At 33.7% G+C, this 23,003-nt stretch overlaps 1 protein-coding gene across 2 annotated transcripts in view; it reads left to right on the top strand.

The window, feature by feature from the left end:
• Nucleotides 1-20,227, top strand: part of LOC140439754 (facilitated trehalose transporter Tret1-like) — an 89,114-nt gene extending 68,887 nt beyond the window's left edge. For both annotated transcript variants that reach the window (XM_072529894.1, XM_072529895.1), the window contains one exon: nt 18,513-20,227. In XM_072529894.1, coding sequence (XP_072385995.1) covers nt 18,513-19,813 — 1,301 coding nt within the window. In that variant the 3' untranslated portion in view covers nt 19,814-20,227. The remainder of the gene's footprint in view (nt 1-18,512) is intronic.
• Nucleotides 20,228-23,003: the final 2,776 nt, after the last annotated feature.

The raw sequence follows: 23,003 nt of genomic DNA, 5'->3' as shown, positions 1-23,003 counted from the left end.
CCATGTCAGCACTCCTAAGTCCATGGCCTAAATAAACCCATAGGCGTCGCTCTATAACTCCTCTTCCCCTAGATTGAAGCTCCTTGTAGGAGGTGAATTTTCGAAGTGGAATCGTCTGGGTCCTGTATGTTTGACATTCTTTTCTTCTTCTTCTTTTCTTTTGGTTTCTTTTCTTGTTCTTATCGATATTTTCTTATAAATAATGTAGATGATTATTACAACGATGGCAAGATATAATATGATCGTCCAAATGCTGGGAATGTGGTAATTTTCTCTTTGTTCCATGATGGGTGTGATTCTGTTTGTGGGATTTTTTTTTCAAATTTTAAATTAATTTGGTTATTTTGTAGACGGCTTGGACATTGGAAATTTTTACCGTGGGCGCAAATGTCGTTGAGAGGTATTATTGTATTTTTATTTTTTAGCAAATATCTTGTATTAGGTATTATTATTGCAAATTCTGACTCAATTTGTGTGGGTATAGGTAATAAATAGTAGAGATCAAAGATGTTCTCAAAATCGATAGGAATTGTCAGAAAATATTGAATTTGGTTTTCCTCTATTTTACAGGTGATTTCCAGAATGGATTCAAAATCTAAAATATTATTTCGTGTTTTAATTCAAATGGTAATTGTGTTTTGTAAAATAAAGAGATTCTTTGTATGCTATTTTTGATATATTGAATAATATTAACGTAGTTGTACGTCTCTGATCTAAAGAATTCTGTTAGAAATGTTATTTTTAAGATACTCAAATTGCTTGTTCAGGTTGTCATATTCAGTTACAAGTGGTTTTAAATTATAAAAATGTACAAATGTATGACTAGATTTTTGGAGTTTTGCGGTTCCTAATTTTATAGGTAGAATGCCTAGGTTGTGGGTGATATCCTTTATTTCGGCTGTTGTATGTCCGATTGTGACGAACCTGGAAAAATATAAGTTTTCCATTTAGGTCGTTTTACATTTGAAAGGTGAATGTTTTCGGTAGTATTTTTATGCCGCTTAATGAGTTTTGCTGTTTTCTTAAATTTATTTATGGATTTAATATTTTCTTTTTGATATATTCGTTTTTTGATATATTCGGTTAGGTATAAGGCAATTCTTAAACTATTGCTCAAAAAGCTCTGCCGTTGTATCTTCAGGGTAGTCCACGCAGGAGTCTTTAATGTTCTTTGCAGAAAGCCATAAGGCATTTGGCACCCAACCATTTTTTGATCCTGCATGTAAAATTGTTATTCTTTTCCCTTTGTTTGACACCTGTTGGAAGAATCGGACCATCCTTTGGATGGTATTTCATGAGTGTCAAACCATGTCTCGTCCAGATAAATTATTTGTCGATCTTCTGTACGGTACTTTCTTATGGAAGTTATATGTTCAGTACGCCACTTTTGTAAACGATGGGACTCCATAAGCACTTGCCTTTTGTCAATTGTACGATATCTGAAGCCCATTTTACAAAATCCTCCAAAGGATTTGATGTAATTCTTTTTACTGTGGTTAGAGGTATTTTCGTTAAATCAGATATTTCACTAGCAGCAGCAGTATTAGCAGTAAGTCCTCTTGTAAGTAAAGAATTATATATTGTTTTTACGATTTCTCTAGCGTCAGCAGACAAATGCTTTTTCTTTGCTGGAACACTGGAAGAAGCACCATCAATGTTTTTCCACGGACGCCACATAATGCTGCTGTATAGGTATAAATCGGTATAACACTGGTAACACTTGTAACACTTTCAACTAAATGAAACAAAATGTATATTTAAAAATTTCTCATCGGTTTTATATACTTTTACAAATTATACAGAATAGAGGGAACCTGTATAATTATTCCAGGAAATACTTAACGATCAACAGATTTATTGTGGTCATTAAAAGATCAACCATTGATAGTGAAACTCACTGTTAAAATGTTTACAACTTTATGAAATAAAATGTATTCTAATCGTTTTTATAATTTTATACGATTTTTTGATCGTTTTTATATTACCAGGAATTTATTATACAAACAAGATAACGACACTCCAGAGTAGCTTCAATTTTACCTGAATACTTACCTGCTAAACTAATGTTGACTAAGCTGGAGTACTTGCTGTCGGATTTTATTGCAATCATTAAGCACTCAACCATTTTTCTTGAAACAAACTTTACTTTTAAGACCCTCAGGTACTTCAGCGTCGAAAACATGCCCGCCCATATAGAAATGAATCACCAGTTCGAAGAAGGAAATCCAAAAATAGATTTTCGGGAAATCAATAAAAACTGTTTATTCTCTCTATTCAACTTTTTCTTGTTTAATAATGGCATCTATTTATTAAGTACAGTTTCATACGGTTAATTGGGATTGAAAAAACAAACATCCAATGATTTTTGTTATCTAGAATATCGATAAAGAAAATGTTGGATTTATTTCTTTCTTAAAACTTATAATTTTTTGTTACGATTTGAGACACAAAATTGTATAAAAAAACTTTAAAGTAATTTATAAAAACAAAGAAACAACTTAACAAACACATAGCAAGACACAAACAAGAACAAAAATATCCAATTAAATGGCAATTACCGCTACAAGCGACAAATTACTGCTAGTGGAGCCACAAACGTGCTACAAATTACTGCTAAAAAATAGGTCCGGAACTATTCGAATGCGACACGACGTTGACGTCGCGTCTCGGTCTCGAAATGAAGCGACAATCTACATCATGTGGAGCCACTCAGTATCACTGCTGTTGTTTTCATTTATCAAGCTACATTTTACTGCAACTGCTAGCGACAATCTGTCGCTCGTGGAGCCGTAGCCTAACAAAAACTACACCTACGTAAAAAAAATAAATAAAAACAAGAAGTTTTAACGAGCTAAATCACTTATCCTTGTATTTGCGAATATATTAATCTGATAATGCTAAATACTATTATTATACTATAAAATCTGTAACACCTATAAACATTTAAAATAACTCAGACCCATCAACATACAGGAAATAATTTTTTTTTATTAGAAATATTGGAATTTTTACACGAATTAATGTAATGAATTAACAAAATACAATGTCCTATGATCCTTAGAACCTGAGTTAGGCCGTTTTTTATTTAAAGATTTTACTATTTCAAAAACTGAATGAATAAATTCAAATTTACAAAAGTCGCAATACCTCTGGTTCTAGACAGCGAAAATTGATGTCTTTTTATTAATTTGGGGTACCTCGCTGCAAAAATTATAAAAATTTAATTAGTTAGTTTGTGAATTGTTTATTTAACCGAGTAATTTGTTTTAACAATTTAAAATAAATGTTTATTTTACCAAATTTTTTCCTTGTTATTGCGCCGTCTCCTTTTGAAAGTTGGCGATCCAAATGGCAATTGTAGCTTTGGAAACTGCTGCACGAAAGCATTTGTGTGGATGAGCAGTCAAACCATCTCCTCGGGTCTTTCAGTCACGAGTTCTGGCGTCTTCCAACTGATCTTTTGCCCTGAACTTTACCTCCCAATATAATTTGGAGCAATTCATATCTTTAACCTCTCAACATATGACCCAATATTGTATTTTTCTCTTTTTAACTATGCTGAGTTATTGTTTTTGTTTACTTATGCGCAGAACTACCTCTCCATTGGTAACCTTTTGTATCCATGGAATTCTCAGCATCCGTATGTATATATACATTATACATTTCAAAGGCATCTATTTTTTTCTGTTTCAGAGTTCAGTGTCCAACTTTCCCAGCCATACAGCAAAACAGAGAAAATTTAATTCTGAGCTTAGAGACTAAAGTCTGATCTTGTAAAAAATGTTTTCATGTTCATGAGTGTTTTCCTCGCTTGTTCAATTCTTGATAGGATTTCTTTTTTTGGATTACACTGGCTGTTGATAGTTGCTCCCAAATATTTTATGGAAGTTACCTGTTCTATTATTTGGCATACAAATGTACGTTTGTTGGTATCTTTGAAAATACTAGAATTTTAGTTTTGGAAAGATTTAGATGTAAACCGAACATTTCGCTATGACGAACTACCGCATTTATTATATTTTGTAGTTCTTGTGCGTTGCTTGCTATTAGGACGATATCATCAGCGTACCTAATGTTGTCTATGCTGGTTCCGTTAATCTTGATTCCACCTTGAACCTCGTCTAATGCTTTTCTGAATATAGATTCCGGATACAGATTAAATAAAAGCGGTAATAAGACGCAACCTTGTCGCACTCCTCGTCGAATTCGTATATCTTCGGATGTTGTGACCGTTTGGTGCCAATATAGTTCTGAGATAATTCGCAAGTCTTGTTCGTCAATTCCAGTTGTTTTCAGAATTTAGATCATCTTTTGATGGTTAACGCAGTTAAATGTTTTTCGATAATCAATAAAATATGCATGTACATCTACATTCATGTCTCTGCATCGTTGTGTTAACACATTAAAGACAAAAAGAGCTTCTCGTGTTTCCATTCCATTTCGATCAGAATTAAGTGTTACTCATACTGTGTTACTGAAATTCACAGTTCTTGTAAATTCGTGTATGAATGATTCTGAGAAAAGTTTTAAGGACATGAAACATCATGCTTAATATTCGATATTCATCGCAGTGTGAGGCATTGGATTTTTTGGTACTGTATTTTTTTTTTATTTAAACACAAAACCACATCAACCGCGCAGGGTTATTAGTGGATATAACAAATACAAGTAATATTACATTAAATACAATTGAATAACTTCATAACATTTAAATAGCTTAACACTGTTGAAATTTTTTGGTGAGAACTATTTTGAGATCATCATCTGTGAATCCGTGGGATCTTCTTTTTTCCGTGAATTGAGGACAATCAAGCAGGATATGTTTGACAGTCAGTGGGTTAGAGCAGCTGGAGCAGATGGGTAGTAGTTCTTTTGTTATTAGGTATTTGTGTGTTAAGGCACTATGGCCAATTCTTAGACGGTTAATAATAACTTGGTTTCTTCTGTTTGAAGGAGTCTCCAGGACATTTATTTTTGGGCAAATTACGTTTAATTTTGTAGGTTCTTTATATCGGTGTACGGATATGTTTTCAATTTTGCAGTATGGTTTAAGTTCATTCGACTTTTGTTTGCCAGTTGATCTGCTTTTTCATTTCCGTAAATACCCGTATGTGAAGGTACTGAGGGAGCCTTGTAACTGGCTACCTACATTCGAGGATTGGAAATCTTTTGATTCCAAGCCTGGCTTCAAAGGACTTGTGAATGGATGTATCTCCATAGGTTTGGTTCTTCAGTGACCGTTGAAGGATAAGGATTCTTAATATGAGCAAATATAGCTCCAGAGAAATAAAATCACTTTTGAGTTTATCGATTTATAATTAAATCTTTTTAGAGTAGAGAGGCCCAACACGGCCGTAGCGTACTATACAATATCAAAAAATTCTTTCTTTATAACACGTATGAGAAAAATGCCCGATTTCGGCGGAGAGAAATATTTAATACGTGAATTGAGAGTGTTTAAAAATTCAATGCCTCCAGGGCGAAGTGTGAGAATGAACTGAAAAAACACTACTTGATGCGTTAAGATTACTCCTATTTTATTTAGGTGTGAAAAAAATATTAAAGAGGGTGAGGCGCCAATGAGTTGGGTGTCGCGAACAAACTTGATGAAGTGACTATTAGTTATTCTACACTAAGAAAAGTCTAAAGAATTACATTTTTATTTTATATTTTATAAACAATATGTTCATTTCTGGAACAGGTACTGTCTGTAATGCAATGTAATCCATCTAATGTGGATCTACCTCTTCGAAAACCACTTTAGAAGGGAGTAAGAAAATTATTATTTTCTGAGTACCATATAAGGCGGAGGTTTAAAATTGTTTCTATATAGGATCTTGCACATGCAACATGTAAAAGAGATGGATCGGTAAGAGGTAGGGTTGTCTTTTGAATTGTTAGGTTAGGTTAGGTTAGAGTTGTTAATGGGGATTGTAGAAGCTTCTATGTTGTTCTTGTATGTTAGGGATTCGTAAGAAATATTTTTGTCGCTAGAATTTTGTTGATAAACATCAGTTAAAGCTTGTGCGATTGTATTTTTGCAACTGATTAATTTATTATTGTGTGTTAAGGTGTTTATATGTCTATAAGAATTGGAGCCTTTAAGTTTATGAATTTTAGTCAAGATAACCTCGGAGGGAGTTGAAGAATTGATAGATGATACGTACTTTCTCCAGGTATCTCTTCTGCTTTTCTTTATGAGATATCTTGCTGTAGCTCTGAGTTTTTTGAAATTAAGTAAATTTTCATTAGTATTGTGTTTTTTAAGTATATTAAAAGCATGATTGCTAGAAGATAGAGCATGTGCTACTTCATTGTTCCACCAAGGTACTGGAAGTCTTTTGCAGAGCTTTGTTTTACCTATATTATTTAAAGCTGCTTCTATAATTATATTGTTTAAGGAGGTCATATTAGAGTTTATATCATCACTTGGATGATAGTTTTCAATTTTTTTTTCAATGTCGACTTAATGAGACGACCAGTTTGCAGTCCTTAATTTCCAGAATTGGTAGATTGGAAAATTAGAAGATTGAATTTCATTTAATGATATGCAGATAGAAAAGTGATTACTGTGATATAACGATTTTAAAGTATTCCACGTGAGGAACGTTGATAAGGATATATCTATGGCGGAAAAAAAACCGTTATAGGCGTTAAATCTGGTATGTTCCCCTGTATTAAGTAATAGTATTGTTCTGAAGCTATTTCCTTGTGGCATGTTAAAGTAATTAGTATTTAAATGGGAAATCGTTCTCAAAATACAAACATTAGTGTAAATAAATAGTAATTAAGTAATAATAAATCAGAAGAGTCAATGAGATGTTTCATTAGATTACAGTATGTGTCTGTTTTACAGCTTCCCCATGTAGAATTATGACAGTTCATATCCCCTAAAATTATTTTTGGGTGTGGAATTTGATCAAGAAGGCTATTTAGTTCTTGTGGGTCTAGCTCGCTAGGATGTGGTAAATAAATGCTGCATATATAAATATGTTTTGGTATGTAATATTTACTGCTACAGCTTCGAGATTAGTATTTAATGCAATTGGCTTAGCTTCTAGGTCTATACTTACGAAGATAGCTACTCCGCCACTGGCCTCTTGTGCTACTCTGTTTTTTGAAAAACATTTATAATTTCGAAAATTTAGGTATATTAACTTGTTTAAAATGAGTTTCTTGAAGACATAAGATCTTTGGGCATAATGCATTTATTAAAAGTTTTAACTGTTCTAAATGGGTATAAAACCCATTAAGATTCCACTGTAAAATAAAGGAATTGGAGATGGTAGAATTCTGCCTGAGATAATTAATTAATTAATATTATTGGGGTTTAGTTCTTTTTAATCTAGTTATATTATTTTTTAATTTTGAATTGTGGGTATAAGCGTGAACAAAATGAAGGATCTCAATTAGCTCCGCAGTTTCATTCGAGTAATCTTTTAAAATTATTTCAGGTTATTTGGCATATACTGTGTTTTCCAGAAAGTCACATATTTCATTATAGTTTAGGATAAACGGTGGTGATCTGTTTTTCTATTTTATCTTTAATTGATTCTAGTGAAAGTAAAAGTTCTTCGCGGAAATTTCTGGTTGACTTTTTTGACTTTTTTTTAGTTTGCTTACTACAGGAGAAGTAAATATCTGTGAATCGGTCTGTGGGGTATTTTCGTTAATGTCTGGAGAAGATGTGATGAATCTTTTTAGTTGATTAGGGACATTTGTAGTAATTGGGTTTAGTGTTATTTTTACGGGAGTAGGATTTCTGATGTTGTTTAAATTTGATGATGTTGGGGTTTTTAAGGAAGATATTTCACTACTATTACTTATGGATCCTGTCAGGTTATCGTCAGTTTCCATAATTTGTTCGGTTTGGTTATTAGAGGATTTTATTGTAATTAATGTATTTTGGGAAGTTTCTGGGTGTGCACTAGCAGTGGATAAATTAGCATTGTCAGAACTTTGTAGTTCTGTTTAGTTATTAGATATATTTACTGTGGGTAATATGTTTTGAGAAGTTTCTGAGTGTACATTAGAAGTAGTGGGGTTTGCTTGGTTGGAGCATTCAGCTTCCTGATGACCACTAGTCTTGCATTTTGTATAGTTAAATCCTTCTATAAAAAGGTATAAACGATAATTGGTATTGTCATAAGAGATAATGAAAGAATCAGAAATAGACATATTGTCTAAAGGTGCAATAAATATTTGCCTTCTAAAACTCAAAACATGGTTGTATTCGTTTTCAGGCATACCTACTTTTAGGAAAGTCATTTTTGAGACGGAGTTTATACCCATTTGATGTAGTTATTGTTCAATTAACGTGTTTGTAACAGTAGGACAAGCATTTGATATGACTAGTCTTTGAGCTGAAGAGATGTCTTCTTATTTCTACTTGAGTTTCTCTTATATTAACATATTTGTTTGAATGTACCAGTGAATCAACTGCATTTTTAGATGAAAGATATAGACATATTCTATTGTTGGCAATTTTGGAAGCGAAGGATACGTTACGTGGACCAACGAGTGAACCAACGGCTATAATATAGCCATGAACTTTAGTTCCTTCAATACTGGAAAGCACTATAGCTTGTTCTTTTATTGGATCTTTAAATGTGTTAATAACACTGGAATATGTCACTACCATCGATTCTAAAACCGGTGTGGATCTTGACCCAAAACTGGATTTGTTTCTATTTCTTCGGAACGTTATAGGTTATATTAATATTGATATCGACACTATGAAGTGATTTTTGGTGCTCACGTAACATTTACTAGGTTGACTTGGAGGTAGCACTATAACTATGTGCAGAAAGTAACAAAAATAATGTTTATCTTTGGTTTTATCATTTAAAAACTGATATATTTCAGAACGGTTTGCAACGTGATTTATTTTATCACTGTCAGGACCGTACTCTCGTTACGAATAGTGATTTTAGCCAGTCTGATGGTATTTTACCTGTGTCATATATCTTATTGAATAGTGCTGTTAAGTGGAGGCTTTTACTTTCGTTGTCTGCAATTAATTTAAGTATTTCGACATTGATATTGTCTGGACCGGTGGCTTTTCCGTTCTTCGGAGCTTTTAATATATAAATAACTTCTTATTTTGGTATTTTTGGACCTTTTTCATTTATTCGATCATCCGCGGATCATGGAAAACAAGGTCTATCGTCGTCAAAAAGTATCTGAATATATTCTTTCCATCTCTCCAGTTTGTCTTCTGTACCTATAATTATCTTGTTGTTATTATTTCTTAATATTGTTTTTTTCTCTTTCTGTGTCTAGCTGTCATTTCTTACACTTTTTTATAGACATTAAAGGTGTCGTATCTTTTCTGAAGTTGTTAAATTTCTAGGTATTTGGTTGACATCCAGTTTCCTTTAGCTTCTCTGCACTTTTTTCTAATGATTTTATTGACTCGTTTGTATTCTATTGGTTTTGTTTTATGTTTTCGTCTTACGTCCATGAGGTCCATGATCTCTTGCGTTATCCATTCTTGTTTTCTGTTGTTTTTCGTGAACCCGATGTCGTCTTCTTGTATCTTTGTTATTTTCGTTTTTAAAGTAGTCCATGTTACTTTAACGTCTGTCTGTACCAAGTTCTCTAGCGTTTCTATTTCTTTCTCAACCTTGATACTTATTTCACTTTTGTCTTCAGGTTTCTTCAGTTGTGAGATGTCAATTTTTCTTGACACTTTTAACTTTAAGAAACCTTTTTAGTCTAAAATCCATTATAACTGGATTGTGATCGCTATGAATGTCAGCTTCAGGATATGTTTAAGTAGATTTTATGTGCTTCTTGAAGTTGTTATCTAGCACAATGAAGTCAATTTAATTTCTAACAATTTTATCTTTTCTGTCTGCAGGTGATTTCCAAGTGTATAGCCCTCTAGGATGTAGTTTGAAGAAGATGTTGGCTACTAACAGGTTGTTCTCTACGCAGAATTGTACCAGTCTATCTCCCCTATTGTTTTTGATACCGAGACCGTGTGCTCCTATGTTGTCTCCTTCGGCACCACGATCAACTTTGGCGTTAAAGTCACCCATTATCATCGTTATCTCCCACATTTTTGTCAGTCGCATAATTTCATCTATATTGTTATAAAAGTTTTCAATTTCTTCCTCTGGTTTGTCACTTGTTGGAGCATAGACCTGAAAAACATTTAGGTTTCTATGGGTTGTTCTTAATTTTAGCATTGCTACTCTATCATTTAGAGGGATAAAGTCTATGACTGACTTCGCAATCTTGCCCGATACTAATGTAGCCGTGCCATATTGATGTTATGGGTCGCTTCCTCCTGACCAATAGATGTATCCATCTTTTGTTTTTTGTTTTCCTGAACCAGGCCATCTTACTTCACTCATCCTCAAGATTATTCCTCAAGATGTCTATTTTTATTCTTCTCTGCAAATTCTGCAAAATTTTACTTTTCTCTTATTATTATTGGTAGAAAAGGTTATAAAATAATAGGTAACTTAAATACACTGACCGGCAAAAAAAGCGGCCACCCTATAAATTTCCGAAAACAAAAATTCAATGAAAGTTTTATGCGCTGTTTCATATTGTATACTCAACATCTTTTATTTTCAAAACAAAAAATGGTCATTACTGCTCGATTTTTTGGCATAATTTATTTAATTAGAAGGCTACAAAAGAAAATAGTGTAGTATCAAAATATCGAAACGAATTACAAACAATAAAAATTACCAGTGAACTTGAACACAATTGTCTAATATCGGGTGCCATGCACTAAAACATCAATAACCGTTTGCATACGATTTGGAAGGGAACAAAACAAATTTTTAATAAAAGCTTGGGGAATACGTTCATATTCTTTCAAATTTTAAATTTTTAAATTGCTTATTGTTTAAAAACAAAGCCCCCGTGAATTATTGAAAATAAGGGCTTACTCGGGTTTTAAGGGTCGTAAGACATTATGTTTTTTGAATTCGTGTGAAAATACTAACCTTGCGAATTAAAAAAATTAACTTTCTACATGTTATTATTCAGATCTATTCTGTAACTTTTAACAAATCGAATAGAAATGACCAAGTCGAATCGTAATTACCCGAAATCGAAATGTTGGATATCTATCGCGTCGTTTTTGTGTTTGGATTGGCATTCTGTAACTCACACCGTAATCGGTGTAAATCGAAAACGCCAACTTCTACCTGACGCGCTCAGAAGTTGGTGGCAACCCCGCACTAAAAAGAGAAATAAGTGTTCTGTGACGTTATGTTACTGAAAAGGCTAGTGCGCGCGAAAAATTAATCAAAAAAGAAGATTATATTTCAAGCTTGTCGTCAAGTAGTTTTGATTTTTTTTTTGGTTAAGTTAAAAAAGTAAGTTCGTTAAGTCCGCTTTACATTTACGAGTACTCGGATCCGAGTTACTCTACTCGGAGTGCAACTCGGAAGTGTAAACGTCTACACGGAGCCTCTTGTCACTCGGATCCGAGCTCGGATTGAAGTTGAACGCAAACCGAGTAGCAGTACGAGTTCCTGTACGAGTGAGCGTCAAAGTGGTGGAAATTCCAAATTAAAAATGGCGGAACTAAGATTTTTTGCAGATCAAATGGATCAATTTATCGATCTTTACCGTTCTTTTGAATGTTTATGGAATGTGAAATTGAAGGAGTATCGAGACATTATTATCAAAAGAAATAAGGCGTACGAGACTATTGCGGATATTATGACCCTTACCACATTTATTTTTCTCCTTTAAAATGTTTAATAACACTAATGCAACAGCAGCTCGTTTCTTTCTTGATGGCGCCATTTTTAAATTCTCTTTGAAACTCAGATTTAATGTAAACGATCGCAGTTCTACTCGTAACTCAAATCCGAGCTACTCGGATCCGAGTACTCGTAAATGTAAATTCCGCATTACAAGAATACAAAATGGCAAGCGGAACACCAAAGAACAAGACATCGGCTGAGCAGTTAAATTATTTAGTAAACTTTATCTAAATAAATCTACATAAATAACATCACAGACTAAAAATGAAGCAGTTACAAAAATGAATCAACCGCTAATTTATATTAACAAGTCAAGAAATAAAAAATGTCAATGTCAAAACAATAATGATACCAACGCGCAAGCGTCAAGACCAATTTCGATGTCGAAACTTGATCTCGACAGAGCTTGTCGAGTCGAAATCAATTTCTACACAACATTCTGATAGTAGAGGTCAAGATGAGTTACAGAATACCGATTTTTACAATTCCGATCCGATCCAACTACAAATCAATCGAATAGAGGTCAGCAAGTCGGATCGGAATTGTAGGAATCGGTATTCTGTAGTGAATCGGTATTATTGATTTCGACTTGACAAGCTCTGTCGAGATCAAGTTTCGACATCGAAATTGGTCTTGACGCTTGCGCATTGGTATCATTATTGTTTTGACATTGACATTTTTTATTTGTTGACTTGTTAATATAAATTAGCAGTTGATTCATTTTTGTAACTGCTTCATTTTTAGTCTGTGGTGTTATTTATGTAGATTTATTTAGATAAAGTTTACTAAATAATTTAACTGCTCCGCAGATGTCTTTTTCTTTGGTGTTCCGCTTGCCATTTTGTATTCTTGTAACGAACTTACTTTTTTAACTTAACCAAAACAAATCAAAACTACTTGACGACAAGCTGTAATGTAAACATAGCAAGGAAGTAAAGAAGGAAAAATTAAGGGACAATTAGCCTGGTAAAGAGTAATAATTATTTAAGTAATTATTACATATTCCACATTGATTAAAGAACAAATAAATTCATAGCTAGTAGGTAACATATTAATGTAAACATTTTACATTAAATAAAGATTGAAAACTCAACCCAGTTTAAATGTATTACACGAGTCTCAAATATCAGGCCACCACGGTTGTTTAAATCACGTTTCAAAAACATAGACCTCCGCTGAAATATAACACGGGGACCCAGTCAGCAAAAAAACAATAACGCGACCTTGGTACCACGACTGAAAATTGAGAATACGGGCTGATAAAAAAGTGAACAAGCGGGGCCAGCGAAGACTAGTGGGAAGTTGGCACTCTAGAGCGCTCCACGCAAGAAGTGCGGAGATCGGACGATACGCAGCCAGTGAGCGCGCTATTTAACTCGACGCGATAGTGTGACGTATAAGTGCCGGCAACTGGAGATTCGAAAGTTCGCGATCTCGAATCCCTGTAGGACTGGAGGCGTATTCATTAGCTAGAGCCTAAATACGCTAAGGTAACTAAGATCTATATACTATCCCAAGGTATATATAATGATACGGAATTGCCCGACCTTTAATTCCTTGCTTTGTCTCTTCTCGTCTCCCTTCGCGCCTAATCGAAATATTATTGGTCATAACTGATATTTTGTAGTGTACAGTCTGTTTAATACATTGTAAACTCGAAATTTGTTTTTGTTATTCCTGGCCGTTACAGGTAGAGACTAGAAGAGATACACATTTCCGCTTATGCAGTGCTCCGGCTTCTAACGTAAGCCCATAGCCTCTTACTCTTTGCAGGACCTGAGACCGAGAAGTCCTTAATCCCCTTCCTTCCAAAAATCTCCCTACCCTCTTGTAAATCCGCGAGGGCGGAACCAGTCAGTCCAGACTAGTGCAACCAGTAAGCCTTGTCCCGCTCGCAGGGATAAGTATCCCCTAAGAATTGTAGATGCATTGATAAGGATATTGAGGCAGACGTCTTCTACAAATGGTGACAGCAATTATTAGAGTGGTGACAATTTATTAGAGGGGTTATTAGATATATTTACAGCTTCAATCCTTAATTATTACAGCTAGCCACCCTAAAATATTACAAAGCTTGAAATATAATCTTCTTTTTTGATGAATTTTTCGCGCGCACTAGCCTTTCCACTAACATAACGTCACAGAACACTTATTTCTCTTTATAGTGCGGGGTTGCCACCAACTTCTGAGCGCGTCAAGTAGAAGTTGGCGTTTTCGATTTACATCGATTACGGTGTGAGTTACAAAATGCCAATCCAAACACAAAAACGACGCGATAGATACCCAACATTCCGATTTCGGGTAATTACGATTTGACTTCGTGTTTCTATTCGATTTGTTAAAAGTTACATAATAGATCTGATTATGTTTAATGCATATTGTTATCATAAGATTTATCAAAAGCGGTAGTTAGTTACCTCTACCAACGAGTGTCACGAGATAGGCTTTTTTAAATCGTTAGTTCCTTGATCTATTAGGAACTTTAAAGGTACTTCCACACTTATATATGACATGTAATACCCATTTACCAATTAGGTATTTTATAATATCGATGCTACGTAAATACATAAGACAGACTGTGAGTCTGACGATTTTGCCCATATGCGTAGAAAACTAAATGAGAACGCATTCAGAAGACAAGAGATGCCTAATGCGCTATCTCTACTTTTCACATTGGTACACTCTATAGGTACAACAAAGTGTGAGCTTAATTATTCGTAAAGGAACTTCTCAAATGGAAACCATTTTCATAATTACGTTTTTGTTATAGGAAAAGATAAGTATGTATCTGTAGAATGTGTTGTGATGCGAACATTTCGGTAATTATTGTAGAACAATAAAGTTATCGTTTAGATATGAAGTGATATAACATTTTTTTAAGTGTAATAACTTGTGGTCTAATTATTTTTCTTTTAAATAAAAATTACTTTGGGAAAAATATAACTTTACTATACAAGAAACTTGACATCATTTAATTTATAACTTACCACAAAAGGTGATAATAAAATTAAAGTTTAAAAGGTTCGTCTTCTGTCTCCGAACTGCTATTGTCCAGAGAATCCACGCTATGATTGTAAAATAACGCTCGAAAGAAGTAACATGTTCGCAATATTTTTTCCTGCTGATGGGAAAATTAGGAGAAAAACTTATCACAATATTGTGATTTTGAAATTTTAAGTCCACATTTTTATCTGGTTTATCACATATGGTTTTAAAGCAGACTTTCTTCTTTAGGTGGCGTGTTCGTATTCAGACGTTGGCCGTCATCATGTTCACAATTTCCTCAAACCCCTTTCTATCGGCTGCTGCGCGAAATAATTTTCCTAATGTGGTACCATACCACAAAAAATGCATCATTTTGTAAACTTAAAAAGTTTCTTTGTTGTCGGAATATAAGGTTGGAGCTACGCCTGAGAATGCTTCGATGTTACGTGTTCTCTACTCTTCTTTATGGCTTGGAAGCGTGGACACTAAAACAAGTCCATCTGAATAAGTTGGCCGCCTTTGAATTTTGGTGTTACAGAAGAATCCTACGAATATCATGGATTCAAAGAATGTCAAACGTGAAAATAACTAGAATGATAGGAAATGGGGCGGAAATAATATTAACTATAAAAAGACGAAAACTTGAGTACTTAGGACATGTGATGAGAGGGCAAAAATACGTATTATTACAACTTATTATGCAAGTCAAAATCCGAGGAAAGCGAAATGTGGGAAGACGAAGAATATCCTGGCTTAAAAACTTAAGGGAATGGTTTAAATGCAGTAGTGCAGACCTTTTTAGAACAGCAGTCAACAGAGTCCGCATAGCTATGATGATTTCCAACCTTCGATAGAAGATGGAACTTAAAGAAGAAGAAGGTACCATACCATTGTATAATAATACGCAGCCATTAAAAATTATTTCGACCAATCCATCTCTGTCCCTCCAGTTTTCCTTAAACTAGAATAGCCGAAGTATTCTGTTTTCTCCTCTTTATTATTTTTATTAGCAGACGTTTTTGAATTCATCAATTTAAGAACATCTGCAATGGAAGTTTGCGAAATACATGATATTTTTAGGATCCGGCAATAGCACTACAATTTGAATGCTTCTAACTTGTTAACCATTGTTGTTTTTAGTGACCATGTCTCCATGTAGAGCAGACCACAATAATTCAATTGTATTTAAGGCCAGGATGTAGTCTTGAGGCAGATTGATCTGCATCAATAATAATCTGATCTATCTCATAATTCCGTTTAGTTGGAGTCATTTAAGTTATTTGTTTGTTAACCGATTCAGGTGAATAAAGATATTTCTATTATATTCTATTGTCTCCCTACTATTTGTTACGGGTATAAAGAATTTTCATACCTATTTTCTTCCCTATAATGTTTAAAATTCCTAAGATACTTTTTCTGAAGCACTTTGAAGTATATCCGGTTTTTCCATTATTTCCATTAGAATTGTCCTACAATACCTTTTTTTGTTTTTAACCGATTTTAATTTAGCATATCTCATTTTGTGTATCTTTTTTTTTTAAAGTTGTCTGTTGACCTCAAATCACTAAATAGACAAGTTTAAGTTATGAGCAAAATATTAAGTTTAACGCTTTAATTTTTAATACACTACCAAGCATAAAATTAGGGTCACCCCGTAATTTGAATTTATTTTAGAAATTATTATTCTGTTTTAACTATTTTCGGTTGTAACATAGTTTACTAATGGATTTCTTGAAAAAAAAAAAAATTGTTCTTGTTGTTTCGACAAGCGTTTGAGATAAAAAATTCCTAAAAATCGTTATCAGCACAATTTTTGTTTCTATGGTTTTAACGTCAATTGTAAATTGTTTGTGTATTGTTATCACTGTCAGTGTATTGCAATGAGCATAAATTTTGTTGTGGCGGCAAGAATTGTGGCCGCGTTAGAATATGGCCACGGTCAGCGCAAACCTGCGAGAAAAGTTGGTGTAAGTCTCTCGAGTGTGCAACGAGTATGGCAAAGGTACGAAGAGAGAGGTCTGCTTACTCGAAGACTTGGTTCAGTTTCTCTTCGAAATCGTCTGCAAGAAGTGAGAAATGTAAACATGTGAGATATGTGTAAATGTGAATGGACAGTTAGGAGACGACTTCATGCTGCTGGTTTATCTTCTCGAACTAGAGTAACTAGACCGCCGCTTTTCCGTGAACACCGAATTGCCAGATTGAATTTTGCACGAGAACACTTGGCTTGTACAATGCAGGATTGGAGTCGTGTATTGTTTTCCGATAAATCGAGATTCTGTCTTACGGGCTCAGACAAACGTGTAAGAGTGTGGCGACGTCCAGGCGAGAGATATGCTCAAGCATGTGTTGCCGAGCGTCTTCCATTTGGTGGAGGATCAGTTATGGCATGGGGAGGCATATCGTTTGATGCTTGCACGGATTTAGTCTTTAACGAGAATGGGACATTGACAGCGCATAGGTACCTGACACAGATTCTGGAAGACCATGTTTTACCGTTTATGGTTATTCTTGGAGACGACGCAACATTTATGCATGATGATGCACGGCCCCACACTGCTAGGATAGTTACTGAGTATCTTGACGAGGTTCAAATCACACGATTTGTTTGGCCTGCTCGCAGTCCAAATATCAATCCCATAGAACATGTTTGGGATGATATGAAAAGACGTTTACGGAGTCATGTGCCGGCCCCCAGAAATTCGAGAGAGCATGCCTCGTCGTTTGCTAGCTGTTATCACTGCCAGAGGAGGGAATACTCGCTACTAAAGTTCTTAAAATTTCTTTTTTTTCGACAAAAAGCACATCAAATTAAAATTGTCCCTTTTCAATATTTAGTATATCAAAGGAAAATTCTTCATTTCCATTATTTTTAATAAAGTTTAAACGACAAAACGTTGTTTTCTTTAAGCAATCCGTTAGTAAACTATGTTACAACCGAAAATAGTTAAAACAGAATAATATGTATATATATATATATATATATATATATATATACCGGTATTTAGGCGCCTCGTCCTTCCGGTAGGGATCTAAGGAGAAGTATCACTGAGCCGCAAGCCCTTAATCTCTTGCCGTACTGCTCCACCATAGGCCGATCAGACACCAGCATATTCTAGTCTAAGCCGCAGATTCATTTAGAATTTTAAACTGCTGCGTTAGCTTTTTTGTTTTCTGTACACCGAGCTGGGGATCGAACTCACATCCACTCGCAGTGAAGCGAATGAGAACCGGCCGCCCAGCCCGCTTGGCTATCTGACCGACTAAAACAGAATAATAATTTCTAAAATAAATTCAAATTACGGGGTAACCCTAATTTTATGCTCGGTAGTGTAGTTCTACGAAGAAAATGATTAATCCCTAAATACGAATATTTTTGTAATATCTCATACTACAAATTTCAATTCTCAAACTCATAAACTTGTAATGAAAAAAGTTTATTTTTTACTAACTTGATTGGTTTAGATCACAAGTTTATTTGGAACGCCAAAGGGATGGTACGATGAACGGTCTATTTTCAGTTCGAATGCATTTTATCTATTGCGCAGAAGGATTATCGAGCATTGTACAGTTTCTCGACGAGTTGGAACAAACCTAATAATGATGAATTTCATTGCTGTCCACTGCGCATCTGAGGTGGAGCCTAATATCAAAAGGGTCAAGTCTCAAGCTATTTTTGACAAGTAGTACTCTGCTTTTATCCCACAAATCTTTGAACTATGTTTTGTTACTTTTATATATTTTTTTTATAATTAAAACATTTTGCTAATTTTTTATTTTATTATATTTTAGGTAACCTAGTTAGCTTTTCAGCTGGTACAGCAATCTCATGGGCATCACCAGAAATAGAAAAACTTAAAGAAGCTTCCATAACTACTACGGCAAGTGAAGAGTCGTGGGTAAAAGCAATTTTTCTCCTGGGTGCAGTTTTTGGTACATTTCCTTTTGGCTCCCTAGCTGACAAAATTGGAAGAAGGAAAACACTTCTATCGATGGGAGTGCCATTAGTAATATGTTTTTTTATTATGGCGTTCGTTAAATCAGTAGGAGCTTTTTTAGTATGTAGATTTATAATTGGGGTTGTTGTTGGAGGTGTTTTTACAGTAATGCCAATGTACATTGGAGAAATTGCAGATAGTTCAAACAGAGGAGTGTTAGCAGGACTATTAAATATATTTATATGTTTGGGAATTTTATTTTCATATGCAGTAGGGCCTTATACTAATATTGTTGTCTTTAATATTATTCTTGCACTTTTTCCTGCTTTATTTTTGATATTATTCTTTATTTTCTCAGTAGAAAGTCCTCGATATTTAATTGGCAAACAAAATATATCTGAAGCTAAAGTGATTCTTAAACGATTGCGTGGATCAAATGCAAATATTGACAGTGAAGTAACGTTTATAGAAAAAGCGCTGAAAGAGGAAGGTAAAGGTGGAATTATGGATATATTTAGATCTAGTGGTAACATCAAAGCATTTATTATCGCATCTGGACTTATTTTCTTTCAACAATTTTCTGGAATTAATGCTGTGTTATCTAATACTGCTCCAATATTTAAAGCTGCGAACGCACCAATATCATCTGACGTTTGTTCAATTTTAGTCGGTATATTTCAGCTTCTTTCTAGCTTTATGTCAATGTCATTAATTGATAGATTGGGTAGAAAAATATTACTTTTAGCATCTGGAATTGGCATGGTAATATCTGAATTGCCACTAGGCATATACAGCTACTTAGATGAAAAAACAGATGTTAATGTAAAAAGTATTTCTTTTTTACCGATTCTTTGTCTTCTTGTTTATATCCTTACCTACAATTTGGGTATGGGTTCCCTTCCTTGGACTATAATGGGCGAACTCTACCCAGCTAATGTAAAATCCATTGCTTCATCGCTTACAGCCTCCTTTTGTTGGCTGCTTGGCTTCTTAATCGTATATTTTTTCGATCCAATTAAAGAGGCTATTGGCTTAGGAGTTTGTTTTTTGATATTTACTGTTTGCTGTGCGGCCTCAATACCCTTTACAAAATTTTTTGTTATTGAAACCAAAGGTAAAACTCTCGAGGAAATTCAACAGGAGCTCAACAAATAAAATATTGTAAATATAAAATGATGAATTTTTTGTCATTTTTATATTTGATTATGTAATTGTAGATTTGGTTTTATTTATTGTTTAGTTTTGAGCCACCTGCAGGTGTATTTCTAACCAAATGTTATTCACTACTGTCAAATTGAATTTTATAGTTATAAATAGTGATTAGAATATTTTTGTTTGATTGTAAATAAAACGACAATTTGCAAGTGAGAAGAGAAAAAACAAAATAAGTAATGAATATCGTAAACAAATATTGAGACATTAGTACTACTAGAATTTTGTACTTGGCATCACTGATTTACAAAATCAGTAACGATTCCGGTTGTTAACTGTCACTTCTAATCTTATTTAATAATGTAGCACATGTTTAGTTTTAATTTTTACTCTAAAATAAAGTATTTAAATAATTCACTGCGAACTTTTAATTATCAAAACTGAGAAACAAATTCTAACAGGTACAGATATTATTGTAATTTTACACTTACAATAAATAATTTTTTCATATGATTATAAGAACCTTAGTCTTAAAATTGAATGACAAATGCACAACAAAAATATTTCAGATTACCTTGGAAGGACACTAACATAATTATGCTTTGTTATATTATTATTCATATTTTCTAACAGTTATTAATACAGAGTTGACAAGAAGAAAAGTCCAAATAAAGTTGATTACAAAATTATTTACTAGTCAAAAACCAAAGTAAAAAATGAACGAATATAATATTCACTCATATATCACAGAAGGCAGGAAAAACATGATTTTGTTGATTCAAAATTAAAAACAAATTTCTTAATTAGAAACTTGATACATAATACACACATCAAAATCGTCTAGGGGACAAAGTAACCAAAGAATAATTAAATGGTAGACAATTTATTTAAAAAATATTGAAATTCAACAGATCTGGACGCTGCTTAACGATAAATTGTGAATGACACAATAACCGGTCAACAAAAATTCTCAACTAAAATTTAAAAATAAAGTCATAGGCTCGTGTTAGTACAGTGTATGACCACCTCTGTTATGAAAAAGCGACGAAACAGGTGGTATTGAAAAAATAATAAACCAAAAAAATAAATATAGTTCAACGGACCAAGGTCCATATTATGTATTTGTGCAAACTAAAGAAGGAAATATAGGTAAGTATCATAAAATTTCTACTGCTACATTAATTTTAAACGCAGAACCGGAGATCAGGGATAACATGTTGAATATTTCTGTAACTGGTAGAAATAAAGTTAAAGTCGAATTAAATTCATTCAATAGTGCCAACAAATTAGTCGAGTCTAAAGTATTTCAGGAAAAAAATTACGAGGCTTATATACTCACTTTCTTTACATACAAAAAAGGTGTAATAAAAAATATTGACAAGGATATCAAAGACGATGATTTATTAAACATAATTACACCTAAATATGGAAATAATTTTAAAGTTTATGAAGTAAGGAGAATAAAACGAAAGGTAAATGGTGAGTTACTCCCTACAATGGCAGTTATTGTTACGTTTAAGGGGCAAATGATACCTAAACAGGTAGTAATAGAAAAAATTATTTACGATGTAGACATAATGTTCCACGAGTAATTCAATGCAGACAATACATGAGGTAAGGTCACGTTAATGCACAATGTAGAGGTAAAATTCGATGTGGAAAATGCGGCAATGAACATGAAACAAATTCTTGTAATTCGCAATTGACATCATGTATTTTATGCAAAGGAAATCATGAAGCAACGGATAGGAAAAATTGTGAAGAATTTCATCGTCAGAAACAAATTAAAACATATATGGCCACAGAAACTTTATCCTATAGTCAGGCTAATAAAAAATATGATCATAGTTACGCAACGGTGACAGAGAATGTAAATAAAAGCACTCATTACTCAGTACCAGTTAAACGCAGACGAAATTTAGAAAGTTATCCTAATTATCCCCGTTCAGGATATTCTGACGAGCATAAGGAGATTCATCTCCATCTACTAGTTCTCCTTTCGGAAGGAGAAGAGGAATCGACAGTCGGAGGCGTCGGCTTCTTTATTCACAAAAGAATTTCTAACAGAATTGTGTCAATAAACCAAATCTCAACAAGAGTGGTCTACTTAAACATCAAAATAAACGCCAGATATATCCTAAAGTTCATTCAAGTGTACGCCCCTACTACAGGACATCCAGACGAAGAAGTCCAAATATTCTACGACCAAATATCTTGTACAATCAAGGAAAATCCTGGCCACTTCTTAATAATAGGTGGTGATTTCAACGCCAAAATAGGCACTAAGGAAGATCCCTCTGAAATAATATTGGGAAATTTTGGAAGCGAAGGCAGAAATGATAGAGGCAAACAACTACTGACTTTCCTTTTGGAAAACAATCTTTATCAAATGAACAGCTTCTTTAAAAAGAAAAAACACAGAAGATGGACATGGGAAAGTCCTGATGGAAAAACAAGGAACGAAATCGACTATTTCTTAACAAACAAAAAAGAATTATTTAAAGACGTAAATGTGCTAAACCAGTTCAGTACAAGCAGTGATCATAGGTTAGTAAGAGCTAAAATAACGATATCAACTGAAAAAGAAAGACTCAAAATGATAAATAAGAAACAACCAAAGAAATGGACAAAACCAACTAACATTCAGGAGTTCGAAAAATATATTGGTAATTCATTGAAAGATACCACAACAGCAGACATCAATATATTGAACAAACAAATAGTCAACACAATACAACAGGCTCAAACTAAATATTGTCCGACAAGCAAAAAAGATGAAAAACTGAGTCAACCCACGAAAACCCTTATAGAACTAAGGCGACAAATGAAAGGAGATAACACTACAAGCAAAGAAGCGATAAATCAAATAAATAAGACGATCATAAAGGCAATAAGAAAAGACATAAGAAACTACAATGTAGAAAAAACAAAACAGGCAATAGAGCAAAATAAGAACATGAAAGTTTTGAAGAGGAGCGTACAAAAGGGGAAAATAGAAATTAACAAACTGAGAAACAGCACTGGAGAAGAAACAACGAACAGAGATGAAATATTAAGAATAGTCGAAGAGTTCTACACAGAGTTATATAGATCAAGGAAAAAAGATAACAATACGGAACCTCCAATTACACTAAAAACTGGGGTATTAAACCAAGGATCAGATTTAATGCCCGATATAACAAAATCAGAAATC

Source organism: Diabrotica undecimpunctata, chromosome 4 (genome assembly GCF_040954645.1).
Source record: "Diabrotica undecimpunctata isolate CICGRU chromosome 4, icDiaUnde3, whole genome shotgun sequence".
Lineage (NCBI taxonomy): Eukaryota > Metazoa > Arthropoda > Insecta > Coleoptera > Chrysomelidae > Diabrotica > Diabrotica undecimpunctata.
Note: the sequence above shows the minus strand (reverse complement) of the source record. Positions and strands in the feature narration are given on the sequence as shown.